The 27,118-nt window shown below is 46.2% G+C and overlaps 1 protein-coding gene across 1 annotated transcript in view; it reads right to left on the minus strand.

Moving 5' to 3' along the window:
- Positions 1–26,538, minus strand: part of APOB (apolipoprotein B) — a 39,660-nt gene extending 13,122 nt beyond the window's left edge. The window contains exons 1-24 of the mRNA XM_068565048.1: positions 26,447–26,538; positions 26,096–26,134; positions 24,960–25,075; positions 23,711–23,856; positions 21,506–21,659; positions 20,496–20,651; positions 19,923–20,047; positions 18,848–18,933; positions 17,132–17,351; positions 16,148–16,375; positions 15,808–15,925; positions 15,570–15,716; positions 14,657–14,868; positions 14,161–14,398; positions 13,418–13,594; positions 11,780–11,971; positions 9,770–9,937; positions 9,102–9,313; positions 6,389–6,571; positions 5,556–5,677; positions 2,437–2,647; positions 1,702–1,877; positions 1,392–1,579; positions 782–927 (exon numbers count right to left, since the gene is read on the minus strand). Of these exons, the coding sequence (XP_068421149.1) occupies positions 782–927; positions 1,392–1,579; positions 1,702–1,877; positions 2,437–2,647; positions 5,556–5,677; positions 6,389–6,571; positions 9,102–9,313; positions 9,770–9,937; positions 11,780–11,971; positions 13,418–13,594; positions 14,161–14,398; positions 14,657–14,868; positions 15,570–15,716; positions 15,808–15,925; positions 16,148–16,375; positions 17,132–17,351; positions 18,848–18,933; positions 19,923–20,047; positions 20,496–20,651; positions 21,506–21,659; positions 23,711–23,856; positions 24,960–25,075; positions 26,096–26,134; positions 26,447–26,525 (3,839 nt within the window). The 5' untranslated portion in view covers positions 26,526–26,538. The remainder of the gene's footprint in view (positions 1–781; positions 928–1,391; positions 1,580–1,701; positions 1,878–2,436; positions 2,648–5,555; positions 5,678–6,388; positions 6,572–9,101; positions 9,314–9,769; positions 9,938–11,779; positions 11,972–13,417; positions 13,595–14,160; positions 14,399–14,656; positions 14,869–15,569; positions 15,717–15,807; positions 15,926–16,147; positions 16,376–17,131; positions 17,352–18,847; positions 18,934–19,922; positions 20,048–20,495; positions 20,652–21,505; positions 21,660–23,710; positions 23,857–24,959; positions 25,076–26,095; positions 26,135–26,446) is intronic.
- Positions 26,539–27,118: the final 580 nt, after the last annotated feature.

The raw sequence follows: 27,118 nt of genomic DNA on the forward strand, positions 1-27,118 counted from the left end.
TATGAGTGCTTTGGTGAATTTTAGCCCTTTCACACACTTATCTGGTCTATTAAACTTTGCTGCCCAGACACAGACTATGGAAAGGCCCATGTGACACAAGCCACTTGTTTTCTAAACCCTGAAGATAAGAGAGAGAACAGTCAATCCAGAACAGACTGTAGTCTTTTCAGCTCATGCTCTGATTTTTAAATTTTCATGACAGACATCAAAGCATCACACGTATTTCTGTAAGTACAGAAGGGGACCAAGCATTTTACAGTCTGACTTCCCCATAAGGATGATGCTATTTTGCTAAAGTGACATATGCTCTCAGAATGTGCCTTCATTCCATGCCCAATGGCTGTCCTGACCCTCTGAGCTCAACAGCAAGCCTGTAGTCGACAAGTCTGCCAGCCACTCTTGAATTCTTCACGATTATGAGTATATCCTGATCCTGAGCATAAGGGGAATTCACTTATAGTAGAGGAAAACTGAATGGCTTTCAAATTCAGTTTTAAAACTAAGTGAATAAAACATCTTAGGGTGAAAGTACCAGAATCTCCTAATTACTTTCTTAGGTTTTTTTTTTTTTTTTTTTTTTTGACTGGGTTGGCATTCACGTTCTGACCTCATATTTAATAATGCAAAAATGCCACAATGTTTATGTGAGTTACTAATCTCCTTAAAATGCTTACCTTGTTTCCCTTAAAAATGTAAATTAAAAAAAAGTCTAAATCATGCTAAGTAAAATCTTCCATTTACCTTTCATGGTTCAAGGAATTTTTCTGGTTCCTCTTTTTACCTTTTTAAGAAGAGGTTTTCTGGGATGTGGAAGTCTGGCAATTGCATTTCCTGGAGGTACAACTCTTGTAGGCCACTGAGATGATCTTGTAAATTCTGGGCATAAGGAAGATTCCTCGATGCCTCCTGAAGCCATGTGCTTGTTGCCTACAAAATAATAGGAGTTTTCAAAGCAACGGGCATGGATGGGCATCAAACACAGTTAACGTCAGGTGATAATCCGTATTTGACAGCTTGATCGTTAAGCAGGACGGTATACTCAAAGTTAAAAAATAAAAATTATGAATTTTGGTTGTCAGTAATTAATCTCTTCCTGTATTTTATGAAAGGAATACGTAGCATAGTCAAACTCCTAGTCAGTGTCCTGAAGCTCCCTGTGATATCTTAGGCACAGGCAACTCTTCTGCTTAGTAGTATTCATTTGGTATTGAAAAATATAGCCTTGTGTAACTGGGTAACTATGCATACGTGTTTCTTTTTCTCCCCAGGAATTCCCTGGGGGTAGGAAGCATGCCTTATCCATCTTTGGATACTCTTTCACCTAACTCAGAGTTGACTATGTGATTAGCACTTATAACCGTGTATTTATTGACTGGCTGATATGTACTTACAACTACTAATTTGGAACCCATGTGCCGGAAAGTCATGCCTGTTTGAGGAACTCTGTGATCCAGGAGACTACTGGCATACATATGCAAACTTTTAGGATAATCAGAGAGATCCACAGGGAAACTGGAAGCTGCTTTTTTGGTATCCACGTTGGTGCCTGTGTTCCATTCAAATTCAATCTTCTCTTCATCTGAAAACACACACGTGACATAGTTGTCAATAGTGCCAGGTCAGCTCCTATCTGTGGCTGTCAACACTGCCATCGAGTACACCATGCTCTTGGAAGTGCTCACGTGGGGAGGACGTGCTTACCATAACGCCACGCCACCTTCTTGGAAACTGTTGAGCCATAAGCTGTAGCAGATGAGTCCATCTGCAGGAGCAGTTTTGAGGGAGACCACTGGGTGAGGATCTCACTTCTGGCTTCTGCTTGCAAACGGGGTATGGAGATAACACCTCTGATTTTGCCTTCTTCCTTCCTGTCATAACTATTGAAAAAGAAAAAGTTGACTTCAGTGACTCCATTCATCCCAAAGAGACAGGCAGGGTTCAATGCAAGTTCCATTTGTGGCGATGAAAACAAGATATATGAATGGCCCAGAGAAATGACCAGAGATGCAACTCCTTAACTTCTAAAGCTAACTCACTACAAATTCAGGACACTCCAGGGAGGTATGGGAGAGAGGTTTTCGAAAACTGAATCCTGCTCTACCATTTACTAGCTCTACTGCCTTGGCCAAATTATTTAACCCCTCCAAGCTACCATTTCCTTATCTATAAAACAGGGAAACTCATACCTATCTGCAGTTTCTCATGAGGGCTGAGATAATTTCTTTAAAGTACCCAGTATAGTGCCTAATGAATAGTAAGTACCCAATGAACGGTAGGCAGATCCAACTGGACACATGCAGAGGGTCACAGTGTTGAGGGCTCTGTCTACCCCTTGAAGTGCAGACCCCTTGGTCAGCTTTAAAGCTGAAAAGGAAGAAAGGAAAGAGCCACAAAGGCCCACAGCTCAGGTCAGACCCCCCCTTGAGCCTTCCTTACCTCACATGGCCGGTGAGGGTGACCTCAGTGATTTTCTTATTCTGAATGTCCAGGGTGAGCTTGTAAGACTTTTCTTCCTTAGCAGATTTATCATGAACTCTGAGGACTGTCCCAAGGTCAACGTCAAAATCTGGAATCTGGATTTCACTGGACAAAGTCTTACTCTGCCGGTTATATGTGAACATCATAGTCGCCTCGGTCTGCTTCACACCTGGAAGAGTGTACAAGAGAATCAAGATGTCTATTCAGAAGATATGTTTAGGAAGGAAAGAGAGAAAAAGGCAGAGAAACCTCAAGTACTTAATGTGCTCAAATGAGGACACAGTTCAGGATTTTACCTTAAATTTTTAACTCAGTGGTACTTGCACATTTGTTCAATCTGTAAGTATTTATTGATCGCTTATCGCGTGCTAGGCAGGCACTGCTCTTGGCACTGGAAGCCCCTGCCCTCATGGAACTGACATTCTAATGGGAGGGGTACAGACAATAAGCAAGTACGTTATTTATGTCAGGTGGCAATACATGTTTGTTAAGAAGAAAAGTAAAACCGCGTAAGATGATAAAGGAGAGAAAGGGATAGAAGAGGCGCTATTTCATGTGTGGTGGTCAGAGAAGTTCTGACAAGAGGATATGTGGGCAGAGACCTGAATGAAGAGAGGCTGAGCCACACTGCATCCTGCAGGGAGAGCCTTCCAGGCAGAGGGAATCGGAAAGGCAAACGTCCGGATATGAGAAAAACTCAGCGTGTTCAGGGACCAGTACGGGCTCGGAGTCCTTCTGTGTCAGGCACACGTGACATCTCTGTATGATCGTCGGCCTACGACACCCTTCCTGGTTCGTTGCCACCCTGCCCTGCCTTCCCCTCTCCCCAGCTCCTCCTTTCTTTGTCACAAGATTTCCAGGTTTCCTTCAATTCACAGGTGTACCCATTTTATATCTCTTGTAAAATCGTTACTTGACACTTTTTATCAGTACGTGCCCCCTGCGTGCCCCCCCTTTCCTGTGGGTTTTGTTTTCCTAGTTTAATTTTGCGACATGTTATTCCTACATAAAACATCTTCCAAAGCGAACATTTAAGCTTCTCCAACCCCTAAAACCTGCTCTTCCATCTCAGGACGTGGCAACCCTGTTCTCCAGCTGCTCAGGCCAAAAACTTCGAGTCATCCTGATTGCCTTTTTTCTCTTACCCTGAACATCTACTGTGTCAGCAGATTTTGTCTTCCCAGTCTTCAAAACATGGCCGAGTCCAACCACCTTTGCCATCACCACTCCAACCCAAAGCACCACCGTCTCTGGCCTGGATTACTGTGATGGCCTACATACTAGTTTCTCTGCTCTTGTCTCCCTAAAGTCTCTCTTCAACATAAACATAAATCAAACAGTAGCTTCTTCAAAAATAAACAAATAGGACATAATCAAACTTATAACCACAGCAAAGGAAACCATAAACAAAACAGAAAGACAACCTACAGACTGGGAGAAAATATTTGCAAACAATGCAGCCAACAATGGCTTAATTTCCAAATATACAAACAGCTTATACGGCTCAATATCAAAAAAAAAACAACCCAATCAAAAAACGGTCAGAAGAACTAAACAGACATACACACGGCAAACAAGCACGTGAAAAGATGCTCAGCATCGCTAATTATTAGAGAAACACGAATCAAAACTACAATGAGGTATCACCTCACACCAGTCAGAATGGCCGTGATCAAAAAGTCTAAAAGTAACAAATGCTGGAGAGGGTGTGGAGGAAAGGGAACCCTCCTGCACTGTTGGTGGGAATGTAAATTGGTGCAGCCACTATGGAGAACAGTATGGAGGTTTCCTAAAAAACTAAAAAGAGACTTACCATACGATGTAGCAATCCCACTCCTGGGCATATATCCAAATTAGACAAAAACTCTAATTTGAAAAGATACATGAACCCTAATGTTCACAGCAACACTATCTGTAATAGTCAACACATGGAAGAAACGGAAGAAACGTTAAGTGTCCATCAACAGATGAATGGATAAAGAAGATCTGGTATATACATACAACGAAATACAACTCAGCCATAAAAAAGAATGAAACACTGCTATTTGTAGCAACATGGATGGACCTAGAGATTATCGTGCTAAGTGAAGTAAATCAGACAGAGAAAGACAAATTTCATATGCTATCACTTACATGTGGAATCTTTAAAAAAATGATACAAATGAACTTATTTACAAAACAGACTCACAGACATAGAAAACAAACATGGTTACTAAAGGGGAAAGGGGGTGGATGGGTAAACTAGAAGTTTGAGATGAACAGATACACAGTACTATATATAAAAGAGATAAACAAGGATCTACTGTATAGCACAGGAAACTATAGTCAATATCTTGTAATAATCTATAATGGAAAAGAATCTGAAAAAGAATATGTATGTATGTACAACTGAATCACTTTGCTGTACACCTGAAAGTAACACAACATTTTAAATCAAGCATACTTCAATTAAAAAAAATAGTAGCTTCTTACTTCACTCATCGTAAAAACTAACATCCTTACACAGCCTAGAAGACCATCCTTCCCTCACAACCCCCTACATCTCTGACCTCATCTACCATTTTCCTCCCTGATCTCCCTGCTTCAGCCATACTGGCTTCCCTCCTTTTCCTCAAACACAGTAGCCATGCGCCTGCCTCAGGGCCTCTGCACCAGCTTGCCCCTCAGCCTGTAACGCTCTTTCCACATGGCTTATCCCCTTCCCTCCTTCAGGTCTCTTTTTTATGCTCCCTTTACCAGTGAGGGTTTCCCTTATCATTCCAAATGGCACTGGCTTCCCCTATCCTTCCTCCTTGCTGTCACTCCTGACATTCCCTAGACCCCTCTGTGCTCTATTCTTCTCCCCAGCACTAATCTGACTTTCTGAATATTTACTTGTTTGGTTGTTTACTATAAACTCCACAAGGATGGGGACTTTATCTCCATTGTTTACTATTCTAGCCTCAGCTCTCAGAACACGCCTGACACTTATCTGGCACTCAGTAAATATTTGTTAAATACATTAAATATATTCTGCTTGTGAGTCCTGGACCTGAGACCGAGGGCAGAGATGGAGGGACCCTTTTCTGGGCACTTGCCTTTTGCCTGAGTTACAAACTTCAGCATGTCCACCAAAGCTTCACCATCTCTCTGGAGTTCGTAGAATGCCCTGGCAGAATACTGCTCTACTTCTCCTGTTGGCTTCAGTTCCAGTTCAAATCTAAAGATGTTACAATGCGTGTGATGCATAACGTTAGAGCTTTCATGATGATGACGACGTCCCCAAAACAAGTCAGCCTCAATTGCAACAAAAATCTGGTCCTTATTCAACATTGTCTCTTGTCCTTAACTAATGATGATCTTTATGATCCCTTTCAGTCCCTCCAAAAGCCCAAGGCAAGGGCAGATCCCAGGGTGCCTGGGGTTTTTGGACAAGCAGGAGTTGGTTGGTTGTGTCAGCAAAGCTGAGAACAAGGATAAGACTTGTCCTATAAGTCTTATTTTAATTTATTTTATTTTATTTTTTGGCTGCACCGTGCTGCATGTGGGATCTTAGTTCCCCGACCAGGGATCGAACCTGTGCCCCCTGAAGTGGAAGCGTGGAGTCTTAACCACTGGACCACCAGGGAAGTCCCTTGTTGTTTATTTTTTGAGCGAAGACCTCCCTTAGGGGTCATGACGCCTCACCTTCCAGCACCGCCCCACTCCTACCCACCTATGAAGACGCCCAGCCCTAGACTCAAAGGTTAGGTAGGTACCCTTCAGGTGTGTTGGGCAAAGGACCACTGTTCTAAATAACCAAAGGACAGTGCAAATTTCTGAGGCTGGTGACGCGACATCTACAACACACAGCATTTTTTCTTGGCCCTGCTCGGTCGCCATAAGGTAGGAGGTAAGCACACGCTGGATGGGGACACTGAGCATCTCTGACCTGGTGTCCCCAGTCAGCGGGTAGTAGGAAGAAGAGTCTGTGGAGCTGGCGTTGGAATAAGCGACCGCGGTGCAGTAGTTCAGGCCAATAAAGAAAGGCTTGCAAGTAGACCAGGACTGCCTGTTCTCAACAAGAGGTGGGATCACTTCCGTTTTGGTGGTAGACACCAGATGCAATGTGTTACTGGTGAAGGAAGAAAAAACCTGAGTTATCTTCAAGTCATGGACCGAAATGAACATCACTGATTCTCCCAGCGCAAATGCCCCCTTATCCTGCGCTCTGTCTCCCCTCTGTCCACACCCACCTCAAATTCTTTGATTTACTCAGAAACAAAGAATAGTAAGAAGAACATCAACAAGGCTAACAATCACGGTGACTCTTATGTTTCCCGAAACAACCTGCACTTAGACATTGCACTAAGTTCATCACATTTGTTCTCTGTAATTTCCACAACAGTGGGCATTAAGAGTCTCCTTTTACAGAGGAAAGAGGCTCCGAGGGGTCAGTAACGATCACGGGGATCTGACCTCAGGGCTGCCCCTTCCTTCCTAAAGTGTGGATAAGAGGTGTCCTGCTTCTCTTTCATCTGCAATCTCTCTCTACTGGCTTCTTTCCACCAGTATTAAACATGCTCAAGTCTCTTCTCCCACTGTGTGTACACACACACACACACACACACACACACACACACACCTTTCCTTCCCTTCTAGCCCCCTCTTGTCTCCCTCACAATCAAGAAATTTGTCTGCCTTTGCAGTCTCCACTTTCTTTCAACACCCATCTCACTGAACAGGGATCTGACTGTCACCCCCATGGTGCTTCTGGAACTGCTTTCATCAGCAGCTCCAATCAGCTCCAAAGGACATTTGGAGGCTTCGTCTTCCTTGATCTCTTGGAAGCATTCAGTAGAGTTGCTCACTTATGGCCAGATTAAGACTTTTGAGTCCAAAACCCCTGAAAAGATTATGGTATCCTCCTCCCAAGTATGTACTTAAAAAATTAGTAAGTGCCAGAAAGTTCAACAATGTCCTGATTTCATCCAAGGATGAAAGGATCTTTGACATATCATGTTCTTTTCTCAGTATTGTTTCCTCATCTTAGGGGGTGCCCTAAGACCAACGTTTGCTGGTGGGCTGGAACCCTAAGTGCCAGCGTTGGCCTGTCTATGGGGTGATCCACCCCGTGGCCACGCCTGGGCTTCTGTGCCCCTTTACGGCTTTGGTCACCCCTTCTCACTCGTTGCTGCTTATTCCTCTCCTCTTCACATGTGTCTCTTCTGCCTGTTTCCGTCCTAGTCCCTCATGCCTTACTCTATACTAATCACTGTTGGACTTCAACAACCGCTATGTGCCAGTGATGCCCAGATCTGTACTTATAGCTCAAACCTCTTCACTGAGCTCAGACCCACTGGTCCGTTGACAGCTGGATGTTCCCATCGGCTGTCTCACAGGACTTCCAGTGCAGCGTGTTGAAAACAGAATTCGTCACTGTCCCCCACACCAGCTGCTCTTCCTCTTTAGTCCTTATTTCAATGAAGGGCACCCCTGACTCCTCTTGCCTCTTTCTCCGCCCCCACCCCGCCCACCATATTCAGTCAGTCAATAACCAGGTACTTGTGTTTCTACGTCCTAAGGATTTCTGGGGTTGGCTCACTCGTCTGTCCACCTGGCCCTTATCGGGTGTGGCCACTGTCATCCCCCTCCTGTATGTGATTGTAACAGGCTCCTGACTGGTCTCCCTGTTGCCAGTCATGCCCCCTTTTCACCCATTTCCCGCTCTGGAGTCAGAGTTTTCTAAAGCACCGACCTTATTTTACTTATGCTCCCACTTTAAACCCTTTTGCCTTCAGAAGAGCCCAATCTCCCTAAGACAGCTCACAAGGCTGATCCTTGCCAGCCTCTCACTTCCTCTCTCACCGTGTTCCCCGTGTACTTGACCTCACGGAATTTCTTGTAGTTCCCAAACCGTATCATTTTTCCTTCAGGCCATTGCATGTGCTTTTCTCTTTGCCTGGGAACACTCATTCCTTTCTCTTTTGTCTGCATAACTCCGACACAGCTTCCAGGGATCAGCTCAAGTGTGGCTCTCTTCAGAAGGTTTTCCTTAACTGCCACAGGCTCCGTGATACGTAATTTCATGGTCATCTCCTGCTTCCTCTAACCGAGCCCTCACTTGATAGTCACTGCTTGACTCACTATATTTGAATTGACAAATTAATGTGTCCAAAATATGGAAACTAAGGTAAATCAGCGTTTGAAGATTTCATTGAAAACGGAGCTCTCAATAGGAGGCTGCATCCCATAATCAGGAGAGTAGGACTTCCATGCTTTATGCACTGAACTAGCCACTGCAAATCAGTATGTCCTTTGGTGGTTTTCCTGGGAAAAATACCCATTTCCCAAAGATGATTTCTCTATAGCTAGTGCTTCTTCATTCTCAAAACAAACAACAAGAAAACACAACCTAACAGCAACTCATTAATCAGTAGGTCTTAAGTCTCATCTTAGTAAAATGTGAAAAGTCAAGGAAACTGTAATTATATACTGAGTCTAAGTCAGGTTAAAAATAGGTAATCCAGTACCTTCTCTCTCTCCATCACCCCCCAGATCCACTGGGGCCTGAATTATCTCAATCAGCTGTCTAGCCTGGCCAAACCCTGCAGTCATAATTCCTTCTTTCAAACTGGCTGATCAGATCTTACTGAAAGAATTACCTGCCACTGAACAGCCTGACTGGCCTCTTAGGAGAAGGAACGATGAACTCCAGCTGCCCAGCTTTCAGGGCTACTCTCGCCTCCAGGCCTGTCTCATGGAAGAAGTTGGTGTTCATCTGGACCCCACTCCTAGCAAAGTCCGGAATGATGATGCCCATATTTGTCACAAACTCCACAGACACAGACGGCTTTGTCACCAGTTCTGCCTGTATCTGTAAGTCACAAAACAACCTATTCAGCTTTGTTAAATAACCTCAGTCCCCTGTAGTCAGATCAACCACCCTTCCCACCCCTGGGCAAATATCTCTGGATGGCTCACACCAGAGGAAACATTACTGAGATTCGTTTGTAGGAGGAAAAGCCAAGTTCTCAGTCCTCCAGGGCCAGACCGATACCGAGGACTAGGAAGTGCCCAAGTTAACTTGAAGCATAACAAGATACAAAGACGACAGAAACAGCTGAGTTCTCATGCTGCTGCTGTGCCCGAGCAGAGCTAGCGGGGTGGTGCATCCTAGTGGAAGCCTAACGTTTGTCATAAAAGTTAATGAGGTGATTCCAATGGTGATGCACTTCGTCTTGAACTGGAAACACATTTTTTAAATTGCACAAGACACCCACCCTGGAGGAAAAGAACAACCTAAGGAAGGAAAAAGTGGACGGGGTCTTACATTGGCTACTTCCAGTTTCACTCCAGCCTTGATTCCAGGAGTGATGACTCCGGAGGAGGACACCTGCAGTTGTAATCCAAGTCCGGTGGGGAGTTCAAAGGCATTGTCCATGAAGATGTAGTGAAGAAACAAGTCACCCTTTGAACCTTTCCTTACGAGCTCTTTAACCTGTAGATCCGACAGGGGAGAGGAAAAGTACGCTTCATCGAAGTGGGCTTTGTGAAATGCGACCTCCCCCCCCCCACCCCATTAGACAATGGTTCTTCTTCTTTATCCAGAAAGGAAGGGACCAGCATTTTTTTTTTTAATTTATTTTTATTTATTTATGGCTGTGTTAGGTCTTCGTTTCTGTGCGAGGGCTTTCTCTAGTTGTGGCAAGCGGGGGCCCCTCTTCATCGCGGTGCGCGGGCCTCTCACTATCGCGGCCTCTCCCGTTGCGGAGCACAGGCTCCAGACGCGCAGGCTCAGTAGTTGCGGCTCACGGGCCCAGTTACTCCACGGCATGTGGGATCTTCCCAGACCAGGGCACGAACCCGTGTCCCCTGTATTGGCAGGCAGATTCTCAACCACTGCGCCACCAGGGAAGCCCGGGACCAGCATATTTTAATTAGCTGAATAGTTTAATAAGTAAAGATGAATGATTACTGATTCCAACAAATTGGGATACAAAAAATTGCCCTGTGTAAATATCATGTTGTTTTCAACTGGTGATTTAGAAGGCATTTCAGAATATTTCTGGGCCTCTGAGATTTATGAACTTTAAGTATCACTGCATAGCATGGCTTAATTCTGATTTTTTGGAGTCTAAATGTAAATGAGGGTTTACTTGCAGCATGATATATTATGGTAAAACCAATTTTTAAACAGTGATGGGCTGGGACTTCCCTGGTGGTCCAGTGGCTAAGACTCCGTGCTCCCAATGCAGGGGGCCTGGGTTCGATCCCTGGTCAGGGAACTAGATCCACATGCCGCAACTAAGAGTGTGCATGCTGCAACTAAAAGATCCTGCATGCCGCAATGAAGATCCCGCAGGCCGCAACTAAGACCCAGCACAGCCAGATAAATAAATAAATAAATATTTTAAAAAATAATTAAAAAAACAAAACTGATGAGCTATTTAGATGATGTACATATCAGTATGCATTGTTCTTTGTTCTTTATAACACATCTGTAAAATAACTTGAGATCTCTTTTATTAAAGCCACATTATTATTCATTATATCCTATGGAGTATACTTGGATATTTTCTCCCTTTTTAATAAATTAATAATTATAAAAAACTATAGGGACTTCCCTGGTGGTCCAGTGGTAGAGAATCTGCCTTACAATGCAGGGGACGTGGGTTCAATCCCTGGTTAGGGAACTAAGATCCCATATGCTGTGGGGCAACTAAGCCCACGCACCGCAACTACTGAGCTCATGCACCTCAACTAGAGAGCCTGCGTGCCGCAAACTACAGAGCCCATGCGCTCTGGGACCGACGTGCCACAACTACAGAGCCCACGCGCTCTGGAGCCTGCACGCCACAACTAGAGAGAAGCCCATGTGCCACAACGAAGAGAGAAGCCCGCGCGCCACAACGAAGAGCCCGCATGCCACAACTAAGACCCAACGCAGTCAAAAAAAAAAAAAAAAAAAAACTATAGGTCATATTTAGATAGTGGATTACAGTTTTCTACATATGTTGTTTCATAATCACTGCATCATTTCAATATTAAAAGGAACCTGTAGCATAGGTAGAGGGAGACACACTTAACATTGTTTTCCGGATGAACAAATGAACGCTGTTAAAAGATACATCTAACATGATGAATAGCTTAATTTCTAAATGTTATCAATTCCTTAGGATCCAAGAATCTTCTTCACTGAAATTCAAGACAAACCTGCCTCTTTGAAGGAAGTACAAGCACTTTCTCTGGTTTGTGTGGCTGGGATCTTAAGGGAGCCTGGGAGATCTAAAAGGAGCCCAGGCTAATCTCGTCACCCTATGACGGGGCCTGGCCCGCTTACCATCTGAGGGACCCCCTGCAGGGTACGGACACCGTTCAGCAGCAGCCTCCCCAGGAGCTGGAGGTCCTGGAGCTTGACAAAGCCAAGCTCTTCTCCCAAGATGTGGAGGTAGGCTCTGGCTTCTGGGAAGTCTTTGGATTTCAAATCTTTGATCAGCTTCTCAGCATTGAGCATAATTCCGTTGACCATGTCCTGGGATTTTAACAACAAAATATCTAGTGAGGTGTGAGTGTTGTCAAACAAACACCCGTAGATTCAGATGTGGGACCTACCTGCTGCAGCCGTGGTGGGCCTAAACACAAATGCTCAAGGCGGGGGCACAGGGAAGACACTGAAATCAGGCTCCCACCTTTTATCAAAAGGTAGATAGCTCCTCCAGACTGAGACGAAGAACACTCAGGGACAACGGCGCTTCCACTCTGTTCTTAACTTGAATGATGTAGGCATAGTAAGGGGCACCTCTGCTCTCCAGGACACCAGGATCCCAACAGCTCCCCAAGATTAGAAGACCCTCTGTCTGCCAACCCCTCCCCTGCTTACTCCCTCTCTCCTTTGACAAGGCAAAAACACTAGGGGTTTCTTGGGAAAGCATAGCTGCTATATACATTGGCCAAATCTTGAAAAACACCTGGTCTAGGTAAGTTCTTATCTAGGTAAGTTCTTAGAGATAAGAATTCCATAGACTGATGCTTAGGCATTGAGGAAGAAAAGAGTGATTGATTGAAAGGCTCCAAACAGATCAAAGACCCTCAGCCTCAAGCGGAGGTAAGTAATAGAAGACGGAGGTGGGACCATTTGCGAGCATGGAGGAGTAAATTATGGCCCTGCTTCTCAAACTGAAATGTGCACACCAGTTTCTTGGCAGTCTCGTTATAATGCAGGTTCTGATTCAGCAGAGCCCAGTAGGGCCTGAGAACCTGCATTTCTAACAAGCTCTGATGTGATGCCAATGACAACCACACTTCGGGTAGCAAAAAGCTAAAGCATAAGAAGCTCCAGATCATACAATCTATTTTCTACTCCTTAAGTGGAGGCTTATGCTAGCTTCAAAGAGGATTTTGCTCCCATAAGCTAGTGCACTGGTGTGGGTGAGAGCCAAAGAAAGTAGTTATTAATAATGAAAATATGAAATTAAAGAGTATAATACTATCTGCTTCTTGAATAATCAATACAAGAGTCAGGTACTTTGCTCCGCTTTTTACATACTTCAGTTCATTTAGTCTTTAAATATCCTCGTGAAGGGTATGGATTATTATTAGCAATCTGGGGATGTGGAAACAGACATAACATCAAGCAACTTGCCCAGGTATGCAGAGCTTGAAGAGAGTGAGGTTAGATTTCAAACCCATGCCCCAGAGTTCACACTATTATGAACTCTATGTTAGAGAGCCTCTAATGTTAGAGAGCCTCTAATTATGTTAGAGAGGCCTCTAATGGGTCTGGATGTGGGTAGACTGAATCTCCAGGAGGCCCATACCTACAGAGGATACTGGCTCTTATCCTCACTGGACTGGTTAATAATTGCCATAGTTGTCACTTCAGTTAGATAGTACCTTGGTGACTTCCAGGCTTAGATTAAGAATGTTTTCGCATTGAAACCCAAAGCTTTCCTTGAGAGGATACTTAACAGAAACATACCTGCTCACGTTTATCATCTTTGTTGTAGCCAAAGTGATCCACCAAGACCTTGGAGACACGATCAGGAACTTGACCATCAACCCAATACAAAGCCTTGTTGACACTGTCTGGGAAAAATCCTTGCTTCCCAAAAAGAGCTTCCAATGTTGGCTCAAAGCCTTTTCCTTGCAAACCAATCTGAGAAAGAAAATCAGGCAAGAAAATGCCATCATGTTTCTCTGTTGCCTGTCAGCCTTCCATTCCCCTCTTTACGCCCAATTCATTAAACGAGTCTTCGGTGACTACTACAGGGCAGGAGCTGAGCTTAGCACTCCACGTGAGTTTTCTTATTTAAATCTCAACAGAATCTTGACAGGCAGAACTTATCACATGCCTGTTTTCTGGAAGAGGCAGCTAAGGTTCAGAGAGCATAAATAGTTAAACCAAAGATTCAGAGTTGGGAGTGGACTTGGGGTTTGAACCAGAGCCGTCTGACTGCGCAGCCCATGCACTTCCTTGGATTTGGGGTCTAAGGGCTTCTCTGAGACATCTGCATTTCCATTCGTATAAGGAGTCATGCTTCAGATGGCCCCTAGTGGGGAGGCAGGAAGGTGAGGGAGGAGGGAAAGAAGTGATGGTACCACTGCCTGATGATTCTTGTTCCTCCGTAGCTGGCTCACGGCTCCCTTGACTTGACTTTATGTTTATGATGTAGAACAGAATGGCCTAGAAAACATAAGACTCTGCTTCAATCTCACACATACCTCAAAGAGGTCAGCTGGAGCTAATCCGAAGACTGAGAGGGTCATTTTCAGCATGCTTTCTTTAGGAAGGTAATTACTTGGATCAAATATAAGATTCCCTTCGATTCTGCCTGAGACTGGGTCAAGTGATGGAAGAGAAATAGATTTGGAAAGGTGATAGTTCCGGGAAAACTTTTTGAAGTCCATGACAGTTGGAAGTTGAGATTTTTTCAGAGCTTCTTCCACTAACTTTTTCAACCTAGATGAAGAGGAGGAGGATATTGTGAGCCGACACACATCACGTTACTCTTCCACCCCCAAGTAAATATGGATTTCCAATCGCTACCAAACTATTTGGGTTTCATCTGCCCCAAGAGCTTGGCTCAGATCTGCCACCCTTTCACCCAGATGTTTGTTCCAGAAGAGAGAACAATGTATGAAGGGCAGGCAGCAGCTAAATCAGAATTGAGGTTTGGAATTTCAGTCCCCTGTGGCAGATGGGGACGAATTCACTCACTCCTGGACATACAGCTCTTCTGAGTTTAAGATGTTGGCGATGTGGGAAGCCACAAAGTTCTTCACTTGCTCATTCTGTTCCCGTGGGAGGAGTTGGGTGATTTTGTTAATATCTGACTGGGAAGGGCTGCCCATCAGCATGAGATAGGCAGCCAGTCGCTTATCCCCTGGAGAGGTGTCATCGAGGAAAGTCTGAAGTAGGACCTCCCGGACCTGTAGCCAAAAGAGACTGTTGTCACTGTCAGAACACAGAACACGCCTGGCAAACGTGCCTCGTCTTACGCGCAAGCTGAATTTCTCTCTAAGAATCCTTCAAATGCTGGTACTGAACCTTCTTGCCCGTGTTCCCCCCAGAGCAACCAGCTCAAGGAAGGGTTCTCAGAAGACACCTATCAAATGCGTGTTGAATTCAACTGCATTAAAATACACAAGTTTTGAACAAGTTACAACTTGTCGGAGATCTGCCACTAACTGAAGATAAAGTTGTTTTAACATAAATTATCTTAATATGGGAATAAAGGTGGGAAGGGACAGTGAGAATTTGGTGCTAATAAGTAAGTCAGGTTGTCCGCAAAGCTCTGGAGTCACTGCCACCTTCTGGGGCCAGTTTGACTATCCTAGTCTAGGGAAACTGGGGAAAAATCAGACATGTTTTCCCAAGATGGGAGCGATGGTCAGTCTGGCGGGAGGACAGCCTATAGTGAACATCTCACACTCCACCTGCTGGAGTAGCAACAAGCGCAAATATTTCTCTCACGTCCACATTACTGCTAGGCAGTCACCAGGTGTGTTGAAAGTTGCAATTAAAAAGCAGTAGAATAAAGTCACTAGAATGAGGAGATTTAGAATCTCATTCCAAATCCTTGTCAGTCTGAATAAACTTTTCACTTTCAGTCCTCTTCTGTGGACTTTACCTCATCTCTAAGCTCCATTTTCCGCAGGGCCTGGATGGCAGCCTTCTGAATCAGCAGTGATGGCTGTCTACTTTTGATGCATTTCAGGACTGAAGATGGGAGTTTTGGGGTTAGTTGCTCCATGGTTCTACCAATATTTCCAATGACCTGCATTGAAAAGAAACAAGAGGGAATCAGGGCACAGAAGAAGTGAGGGGTGTACAGGAAAGCTGCACATCATACAAAAAACTGAAAATACCCTCAGAATCAAGTAGGTGTGATCTTCGTTCCCAGTGCAGTCATTGCGAATCTGTTCCGACAGGTAATCAGCAATTTCCAGCAGGTCCTGTGTCCCCGTAGGGTTTGTCTTATGATAGCTACAGAATAAGAGGTAGGATTCAGCGAGCATAGCCAGATTTATCTTAAAATAATACACTTATATTTGCTGATTTCTTTTTTCAAATCATTACTCTCAAAATGAGCAGTAGAAAAACAAAAGAGTAAGCATCATAATTTGAAAGTGGAGGGAGGGTACAAACTTAATACAGAGAAGCGGGGTCTTCCTTAGCTCCTACGAGGAGAACCAGTGTAATACTCACTTGTTGATCACGTGACTCAGAGCATAAAACGTGGCCCGGCTCTGCTGCTCCTTTGCCATGTTAAAGACTGCCCGCAGCCTCTCGGCAGAGGGCTTTGGAATCAAGGCCACCAGGTAGGTCACAACATCTATCAGAAGGGGGTTGGCTTTCTCACTTTTCAGCCACTGGAGGATGTGAGTGTAACACTGGGGCTGTCCGCATTGAATCAAGGCTTGTAAAGTGATGGGGCTGAGAAGAAAAGGGCAGAGAAAGTTATAAACATCACCTTCTAGGCAGCTAAAATATCCTTGGCTCGTGGTGTTCCCTCTGTCAGGAATGCCCTTATTCCCCTTATTCACAATCCAAATCCAACCATCTTCCAAAATCTCACTCAGATCCCTAGAACCAGAAAGCCTTCCCTATAAGCATTATCCACCGGAGAAGCACCACGGAGCAAAGTCTGAAGAAGGACCCCCTGGACTCAACATCCAGAGAGGTCTGTCATCCTTTGGTCAGAACACAGAACATGCCAGGCAAACACTCGTCCAGTCCTCAGTCCCTTCTCTGATCTTCACAGCACTAACAGTGAGTGCATTGGAGTAAAGAGAAGGCACGGTATTATTTTGTTTGCCTGAGTTCTCTCTCCTCTAGCCTATAGGCTTCCAGAAGGCACAGACTTCTTTTTCTCTCAAACACTCCAGGGTACCCATTACAGAACTAGGAATTAGAAGATACACATCAAAATGTGGGAAATATTTCCCTCCTGTCTTAATACACAAGTATGTATCTACCTTGGATGCAATGTGTGTATGTGTGTATTGCCCATGGAACTCCAGACACCTTAGCTGATATTTCTCTATCCAGTAAACATTAACTGACTGACTGATTGATTAACTGGGTTGAAATTTCAATGGTCCCTGAGATTCTCTGTTTGGCCGAGGTCTCAGCCAGCTACCACAGGTGTATAATCTATGAAAGACTGAGCTGCGACTATTCAAGAAATACCTGGACACCTCGATCAGCTTTGGCAAGAGGGATGTGACTGCCTCATTGCTGAGGGCTCGCAGCTCAGTCACCAGTTTATGGAAGAGGTTAGCTCTCTGGGCATTCTGCTCGGAGACATGCAGTTTCTGCAGCTCCTGGAGGGTCTTCACGATGGCCTCGGCCTGCTTTGGAGGTGACGTGGACTTGGTGCTCTCAAAGGCAAGACCCACCGCCTCGGCACCTGGAAGGAGGAATGTGTCAGAGGGATTCTGGCTTACCTCTGCTTCTCACCCTCATCTTTCTATTGGAAACTGGAGGTCAAGGAGGGGTCAGCAAAGGGGAAAAGAAAAGAAAACTATCCGGTACTGTACTTGATGCCCATTACGTATCTATCTGGCTCTGTGCTAGGGGTCTGACATCAGTGTTTTCATTGACTCATCACACTCTCCCTGAGGGTAGTATTATTCCTCAATTTAAAGATAAGGGGGGACTTCCCTGGTGGCGCAGTGGTTAAGAATCCGCCTGCCAATGCAGGGGACACGGGTTTGAGCCCTGGTCTGGGAAGATTCCACATGCCGCGGAGCAACTAAGCCCGTGCGCCACAACTACTGAGCCTGCGCCCTAGAGCCCGCGAGCCACAACTACTGAGCCCACACGCTGCAACTACTGAAGCCCGCACGCCTAGAGCCTGTGCTGCACAACAAGAGAAGCCACCTCAATGAGAAGCCCGCGCACCGCAACGAAGACCCAATGCAGCCAAAAATAAATAAATAGAATTAATAAACTTATAAAAAATAAAAAAATAAAGATAAGGGAACTAAGACCCAGAGGCAAGCCACTCACCTTGCCCAAGACCTTTCTGGGTGTGAGAGGCAGAGCTGGAACTGAATCCAGGCTTTTGTGACTCTGGTATCGGATAACCTTTCTGCCTAAAAGACCTGGTGAGGAGGTACTGCTGCTGATGTGGCAACAGCTGAAGCTGACTCACTGCTGCTCACCCACCCTTTCTTCCAGCGGGATCTACTGGCAGTTTGTGGGGGAGGGGAAGACGATTTTGTGTCCCCTCCATCACCCTGCTCTCACCTGTGCCAGGGAGGCAGGTGAATCAGCATGGAAATATGGTGCAGTGGAAGGAGTCCACTTAGAGTAGACCTGGAGGCCTATTTTTCACCACCTCTAATAGTCTGTGACTGTGAACACATCACTAAGCCTCTCTCTGGGTCCCTTTCACCTCTGATGGGTATAAAAGCACACGTTGCTACCACCTGACATCACAGGTTGCTGAGAACAACGAGGTAAGGCACACGACAGCTTCACATACAAGACACATGCAGGGCTGGGGTTGGACCAGAGGTCTCTATAGTTCCTTTCAGCTCTAAAGACTGATCCCTGACCCTGAGGGTCTCTCTCACTTGCCCCACCTTGTCCAGGCCCCAGGCCTTATCATGGGGTGTATGAGGCTGTCAGATCTACCAAAGGTTGACTTAGGAAACCAGTTTCCTACTTACAAAACCCCAGGTAGCTTTGGGGAACTCTTCCCTTTCCTTTATCCCATTGCCACCTGACATTCTGAAGTGAATGTGCTTTCTCAGTAGAATGGCCCACAGCCAGAACACTAGAGCCCATGACCTCATCACCAGCGGACATTTCATCGGGCCCAGCAAGGAGCTAAGCCATGGTTGGTACATCGTGGGCAGATTTCCCAGCCCTGGCAACCACGTGCACATAAAGTCTTACCTTCATCAAAGAAGCGGCTGTTGATCTTAGGTGTGTCTTCAAGTTTCAAAGTCTGTGTAACCTGTGCCATCATCCCATACTTATTCCTGGTAACAAAGGAGGCACATCATGTCATCGATGGCCAGCTCCCCAGACCATTCTGTTCTTTTCATGTTAAATGTTTCCCCCACCTCTGCTTCTACCCAAATTCTGCTCACCTTTCAACCCATAGTTATAGCCAACTGTCCTTCACGGGTGTAGAGAACAAACAGATAGATACCAAGGGGGGAGGGGGGGTGGGATGAACTGGGGCATTGGGATTGACATATATACACTAATATGTATAAAATAGATAACTAATGAGAACCTACTGTATAGCACAGGGAACTCTACTCAGTGCCCTGTGGTGACCTAAACGGGAAGGAAATCCAAAAAAGAGGGGATATATGTATATGCATAGCTGATTCACTTTGCTGTACAGCAGAAACTAACGCAACACTGTAAAGCAACTATAATCCAATTAAAAAAAAAAGCGAACTGTCCTTGATCCCCCTGGTGAACAGTACCACCTCCTTCTGGTCACGTTGGCTGTCCTTCCACCAGAAGGACATATGTACCTTACACCCTCCACCATTCTGGAGGGCCCAGAGGGAATGGACTAACATTGTGCTTTGAAAAGTCCTTTGCACCTCCCACAGCACAGTGCCAAGACTATAGCAATTACTCAATATACATTAGTTGACTGACCAGTTTTCAGAATGGATTTGGATACACAAATCTCTATGCCAATTCCCAAATCTTCTGCAAAGCCTTTATAACCAGGGCAGGCTGTAATGATCCCCAGTTTTTCCTGATCTATAGCCCTTAAAGTCTGGGTCTCAGATATCTTTTGTTGGCTCCAAATTGTTTTGCATGCCTAAGACTTTCCTACCAAATTGCCTGTTAGCTTGAGACAGGAGGACAGGGATGGGCTCTGCTTTGTACCTCTTCACAACCCCCTCCCAGGCACAGCCTAGCCTGCAAGAGGGCTCCTGAGAAGCATTCAGCTCCTACTGGCCCCATAAATAATGAATCAAGGCTGCAGAGGGTGACCTACTTATAGGAGAAAGGCAGGAACAGGTGTTGCTCCTTGCAGATGGCTTCTGACACGTGCTTCTTCTTAGGGTCCAGGGTGTACTGGCAGGACTGGCTGCTGCCAATCAGCGTTGACAAGGGGCGGGTCTGTGAATGAAATCAGGGGAGAAGCATTTTCATCAGTCCCTGGGGCTTGAACCAGAGTCTTCGGCCATAGGTATTTACCTTCAGGGAAGAAGGTGGGGGGAACGGGGGTTCTGTACCACTAGATACATTCAGTTAGAGAAGAGAGCTTGGTACTTGACATTTTGACAAGGGGATGCAACAACTCGCCAGACCCAAAGCTGAGTCAAGCTATAGACTCTTCTTATTCTACCCCAGTGGACCTATGATCCTGCACAAAGTATATACAACCTGGTACCCTACACACGCCTGTCTGCCCCACCAAACATAAACACTTCACAGCTGCTACTGCTTCTTATGTTTTCTTTGCCTACAAGTTTTCCTCTGAGATCCCGTATAGCTCTAACATTCCATCATTTTAATAATAAAGAGGCTGCTGGCGTGTGAATAGCAATGCTGATGTGAAACTTACCATGCCTTTGATCAAAGCCAGGGGGCTAACTCCCGTGCTAATGGGCTGGAAGCGATCACAGCTCTCCAGGTTTCTTTCGATGGATATTTCTGTTGCCACATTTCCCTTCCTTGTTTTAACGGTAACGTCACTGGAGCAGTTTCCATACACGGTGTCCTATGGGAGCAAAAGATACAAATGGTGTATTCAACATGGGGAAACATGTTTAGGTTCTTGGGGTGGGGCTGGGAAAGGAGCCAGGGAGAAAAGGCGGATGCAACGTGGCTTTGGGAGAAAGCTTCATCCTCTTTGACAGAGCGTGGGCATTGCTGGTTCCAAGGGCGGCCAGAGCCGGAGTGAGAAAACCACTTACGGGTGATCCTGGTTCTGAGGCATACCTGCTGGCCCTCCTAGGACCTAGCCAGTGCTGGTTTTATATTCTGTGCTCGCAGAGCATTTTCTCAACTGTTCATTTATGGCTCGTATTCCAATCTGCCTTGTGTTCTGTGCGTCTTGGTTCTCACCCCAGGTCCTGGGAACTCCCTGAGGAGAGGCCTCTGCAGGATGCAGCAGTGAGTTCTCCGCGAGTAGCGCAGTATGGAACTCAGAACATAGTAAGGGCTCAAAAGTGTTCGTGGGACTGAAGTAAATTGAATTCTCTCTCCGATCAAAACCTGAAATTCTTAAGAGAGGCTGGCAAGTAGATTCAATTATTTTCTGCGTTTAAAACAACACAGAGGCTATACCTTGTGGAAACAGAACAAAATCAAACAAAGGAGTAGGGTGGTCGGGACTCCCCAGAAACTGCTATAAAATTAGACCCAACCTGCTCAGGCTGCGTGGGCTGAGCCCTCAATGAGCCCAGAGGCTGGGGCGAGCCCTGGGCACTGTGCTTCACACCAGTATCGGGCCTCCCGTGTAACTAGCCATGCAGCTGAGTCAACGATCCACCTGATGTACAAGTGGGACCCGGCTCCAATATGTGAAGATGCGTTCAAAGGGCCACTGTTATCAGCTTTCTGAATTCTCACCAGAAATAACACTTGTTTAGCCTCTTCCGTCTCCAGGGGAAGCAGGAGGGCAGAAATGATGCCCCTCTTGATGTTCAGGATGTGTTTAGGCTCTTCTTTCTCTGGGTAAAGTAAAACTTGCTTCCCTTCAGGAACAGCCAGCCTGAGATCGTACCTGTCCCAGAGAGAGTGTGGTCACTGAGTGTCCTTCCTCCACCATGAGCCTGATGGACATAAGCTGGGTGGCTTTGTAGCCTCCTTTTTACTTATTTTCTTTTTACATTTTTTCTTCATACATAGCAACACACATCTATATATATTTTTTCAAGAGCATACAAATATGTGTATGCTTTTGGTATTCTTTCATTTCTTTTCCTTTTTTGCTTGGCTCACTCATCCTCTCTCTCTTTTCTACCCACATCGGGTCTCTGCAGCCACACTCCCCCACAGAACAACCTACTGGGCATCCCATTTGTATCTCCACACTCAGACAACCCGGTATAGAAGCGTGGGAGTGAAAACACCTGCATAGAAAGAGTTTGTTGGTCCTTGTTTTATCCAAATGGGATGGTATTATGCATACTTGTCTTTCTCTTGTTTTTCTCATTTAATTTATACTCCATGAAAATCCTTCTGAGTCATTTGGTAGCGCTCTAACAGATTCTTTTTAGAAAGTTGTATAACATTCCATTCTATGGTTATATATACTTTATTCATAGTCCCCTGTTTGATGGCATTCACTTTCTCTTCCTGGATTTTTTAGGTTTTTTTTTTTGCCGCACGAACAACACTGAAATAAACATTTTTATGCATCTATTGTCACACATTACTACTTTTCTTTTCATAGGCTAGAGTCCCAGCATTTGAAATTGCTGTGTCAAATGCTACAAGTATTTTTAATTATAGTAGATATTGACTAATGGCACTCATTCTCACCAGCAGTGCACGAGGGTACACTTTTCCTCATAGGCTTGTTAGCAACAAGTGCTATAGCTGTTTTCAATTTCTGTAGTCTTATGGGTATAAGGTGATAAATATCTCGTTGTTACATTAATTGCATTTCCTGACCCCTGGCGAATTGGAGCTTCTTTCCATACATTTGTTGGACATTCATTCACTCTTTTATATGATCTCAGGCTATGTCTAAAGCCTGGGTCAACTCGGATCTAAGGGACCTTTCTTTGGGGACTTCCTTAGGGGGTTTCACACGGCCTGGCAGCACCTGCTCTAGTTAAGTCAGAATAAAGAAAAGGAGACCAGGCATGTTTCCCACAGCTGTCCATCCTCTCAGAAAATTCCAGACACTGATGCAGGCTCACAGGAAAGCCTTGAGGTGGCCAAAAGCAGGAGTCCTTTTTTGCAGGAGGGTAAGGACCAAAAAGGAACTATGACTCCCTTCTGTCACTGCACCCCACTCCCTCAGATTCATCTAAGTCTTGGATAAAATAAGATGTATTGGTAAGAGACAGAAGCATCAAGGCCTATTCTGGCTTCCGAGTCTAATGTTAAACAAACTGAAAGAAGGGCACGGGGGGAGTTTCCGATGTTACCAAATCAACAAATCCATGACTGTCCGTATTTGCACACACTCAGGACACTACAGACTGTGATCTGGAGATGAGGCAGGGATAATGTTCAAAAAATCTAACAACCAGTACAACGTGAGCACTGATCAGTCAGAAGTGATGCCGGTCATAAACGACAGGAATGGCCCGGTCAGTGCGCACTGGCAAAATGCCAGCCCTGGAGGGAGACCAGCTCAGGCCTCAGCTCTCCCTGGACCCCTTGAAGCTGGTGTCCTCTGCTGAGCAGGCCCTGCACTGCCATGTTTGGCCACAGCAAGTCCTGCCGGGACCCTGTCTGAAGACTAGGAGGCGTAGTCTTGTTTCATTCTTTAAACGTGAATTCACTTGTTTAAACAAACCATCTCAGCTTTACTGTCTCAAGGAGTTTTAAAGCGTGAGATCTTTTAGAACCACATTTAAATGATAATTAGGGGAACTTCAGTAGGGGAGGGTAAATACTGCTTCCCTCTTTTTGATTGTTGGGAAAACTCAGCAATTCCCTGATCCATGGTGAATAGAGAATACCAATACTTATACTCACATACATGCCCAACATAAACATACACATTCATGCCTCAGTGGACACACACACACGCTCATGCACAACACGTGCAGTGGCACTCAGAGCTCAGAAATTTAAATGCACAGGCCCACGTCTTACTTGGACATGGCGGCAGCAAACTCCTCAGAGTTCTTGGCCTTCTTCAGCAAGGCCTTGCCCTCAGGGTTGAAGCCATACACCTCTTTCAGGGTGCAGTGGCTCGTCTTCAGGATGAAGTTGCAGAGTTGGGGGACCTCCAGCTCAACCTGACAACAGAGGGTAACAGCACATTAAGAATCTCCATCAAGAACACAAGATCCCCCCTCAGCCCAGGGCTTTCCGGCCTTTTCCATGTCCTAGGGTACCATGCTTCTGAAGTTTTCCCCTATGCATGCAAAGGATGATATCTTTTTATTGGTTCTAAATGTACTCCCTTTAAAGACGTACAACTGGCTAGAAGAAATGCAGCCTAGGAGTGAGGGTTTGGAAGAAAACCAGGAGGCAGGAGGAGAGCTATCATTGCTTTCAACAGCAAATGTTTCCTTAATGTAAATAGAAAAACCAAAAATTCAAGACCATTGTACCTATCAGGGCCTATTCAGAGCTTTGCATGCAGCTGGAGTTTAAACAGATCCCTAGTTGTTATCCAGCACTGTTTAAAGAACTTTCTGCAGTGCTGGAAATGTTCTATATTCTCACTATCCAATATGGGAGCCACTAGGTATGGGTGCCTATTGGGCATTTGAAATGTGGCTAGTGTGACTAAGAATCTGAATTTTTACTTTCATTCAATTTAAATAGCCACACGTGGCTAATGGCTACCTTATCTGACAGCACAGACGCTGGGACCCTAGAAAGAAGAGGGTGGCCCAGCCTGACTTCTCTTTCCCACACGAACCCCAATAGTGGCCCTTAGATCTGTTCCACAGGAACATGGTACAGTCAGTCTCAACAATAAGTAAAGTTTTATTTGAGAACAAATTGCACATAAAAATTTTTCTTTTTTCCGTTTTGTCTTTAGTAGCAGATACTATTTGACTTAGATGATAAAAACCACACTCCAGAATGCTTTCCTGGGATGCTCACCTCCCTTGGCCCACCCGCTGGACATCTCTCAACATATTAAATCTTCTGGTCTCAATCTTGATATTCTAGATCACATATTCTAATTACATCTTGGAAGCTAATGGGAAAATAAACCTGGTGGGTAAAATTTGTTTTCTGTGGCAGACAACTTCTCAGCAAAGTGGCTGACTTTCAAACTGAGGGCCAGTCCAGCACTTGGAGATTACGACAGTCCTGGCACAAGCCGGGTTTGCTCAGCCCTGGGCTCCAGGGTCCTCCAGTGGCCCTCTATCTCCCCTCATACCTTGCAGTTGATCTTGGTGGAGCTTCTTGAATCAGCAGTCCCGGGGACTCCACTGGAACTCTCAGCCTCATAGTTGTATACATATTTCCTGAGGTGCTTGAATCGCGTTGCATCTTCTGCAATGAGGAGAAATAAGTCAGCTACATAGCAGAAATAACTTGCCCGAGGACAGTCAATCCTGGGCAGAGAGGGATAGTGGCAAAGATAATAAAAAATGGTAATTAAACTCAAATTATTTTTAATTGATTTTGCCTTATACTTAATTTTCCTTTATAGATTTAGCTTCTGCATTATGATTTTGCTGAGGCTAATATTTAAATTAGCTGGTAATCTTTGAATATATAATCTGAGGCACAAGGCAGGAAGTGTCAAGTAATGGGGCTCAGAAAGTCTATAGGAAAGACTCCCTGGAAAATTGAGTTGATAGCATAAAAGCAAATATCTCTCATTGCCTTTTCAGCTTGAAAATACCATAATTCTGTGGCTCTTTTTTGATTCTACCAAACATCTGAGGTTAAGTTCATTAAGCGTTAAGGGTATCCGGCTGATTTAAGAAACCCCCAAGAAGGAATTTCCGGAGGTTTCCACAGTGCGTGAGAGGCATTTTCTGAACAATTTAAGAAAAAGAACATTTGGGTCATGAGCCCAGATGCAGTGATGCCAGACGCCCACGAGATGGCAGTGCTGCTCCATCAGAGGGCAGCCTCCGGCTCTTGGGAGAACACAGGGTACCACTGCAAGGCCAGCTCCTTTGACCCCTAGGGGTCAGGTAAATACAAAAGGGTGGGCATCTGGATTTCTGCACAAAGGTTAAAGTCAGCATTTCCTCACCTTCCTGCGCTTCAAATTAATGATTAGCCTCTGACAAACAGGACGGATGTCTCTTTAAAGTGTCTATGGACCAACAGTTGACGGTCCCTTCCCCACCCTACTCCCAGGCTGAACTTTTAGGACAGATGGGAAGGGCGGGTAGAAGACAGCGGAGACCCCTTGCAGGGGGTCAGAGGCTCAAGGAACTGGCTTCTTGGGCCCAGAGCAGGGTACACCAATCACAGCATCACAGCATTTAAGTGGCCTGAGGTGCAGGGGGAGGGGTGGGGGGGTGCCCTTCCTTGCCCCAGCGGGAAATGCCTTACTTGGACAGCTCGGGCTGACATTTTCCGGCACGGTGTCTCCTGTAAGAAAGGGAGAACGACAACTGTGGGTTTTCCCGTTCTTCCAGATGGGTCCCAGCGTCTGACAGGGACGACAAGTGCAGAGGACTTTTAGCATCTTGGAGGGAAGCAGGTTTTGAAGAACCCAATCCCCAGCCCCTCCCGTTACCTGAGTCTGGAGGAGCCACCCAGCTGGTCCTGTGCCCCTGTCTCCCGACCCTGTGGCCGTCCTCCCTCTGACCCAGGCCCGAGCTGCCCCAGCCCCCGCTCGTGCCCTGGCTCCCGCCCCCCAGCCCCGGCCTGGCGCCCCAGCGGCCGGTGGGCCTCACTCACTGGCCCGGGCGCTGGCGGCAAGCAGCAGCAGCGGCAGCAGCAGCGGCAGCGGCAGCAGCGCCGGCCTCGGGGGGCCCATGGCCGACCTGAGCGGCGGCTCCCTCCCGCCCGCTGGCTGGGCCTGGCCTCCGCGCTGCTCGCTGGCTCCTTAGGGACCGGCGCCCACAGGCAGCAGCTCCGCACCCGCACCCGCTCCGCACTCGCACCCGCGGGAGGAATGCGGGGCCGGCGCCCGGGCCCGATTTATACGAGGCCGCCCGCCCAGGGCTGCAGCTGAAAGAGCGCCGGGCGAATTGCAAAAGGTCCAAAGGGCAGCGTCCGGGGCCTGTTTGCTTTTCCGCACCAGGCCCGGCTCTGAGGACCGAGGAGGGGCGGCGAGGGGGCTCAGCCTGGACTCAGCCAGGGCCACTGGGGCCTTGCCTCTCGCCTGTCCTTTCCCCGGGGTCTCAGGGCCCCGGGCCAGTGGGCTCAGCACCCGAGGCGCCTGCCCTGCGCTAGGGGTGCCTCCGGGAGATGACCAAGCACGGGAACCAAACTCGCCCCTGCTCCCTGCGCTTTGTAACCACTGGGGAGCCAGTCCTTCACAGCGTCTTGGTGGAGACATCTTCCCACCCCTTCCTTCCGCCTTTAGTGGACTCTGAGTTTGCATGGGGGCCTGTAACCCGGATCAGC

The sequence above is a fragment of the Eschrichtius robustus genome, chromosome 15 (genome assembly GCF_028021215.1).
Source record: "Eschrichtius robustus isolate mEscRob2 chromosome 15, mEscRob2.pri, whole genome shotgun sequence".
NCBI classification, from domain to species: Eukaryota; Metazoa; Chordata; class Mammalia; order Artiodactyla; family Eschrichtiidae; genus Eschrichtius; species Eschrichtius robustus.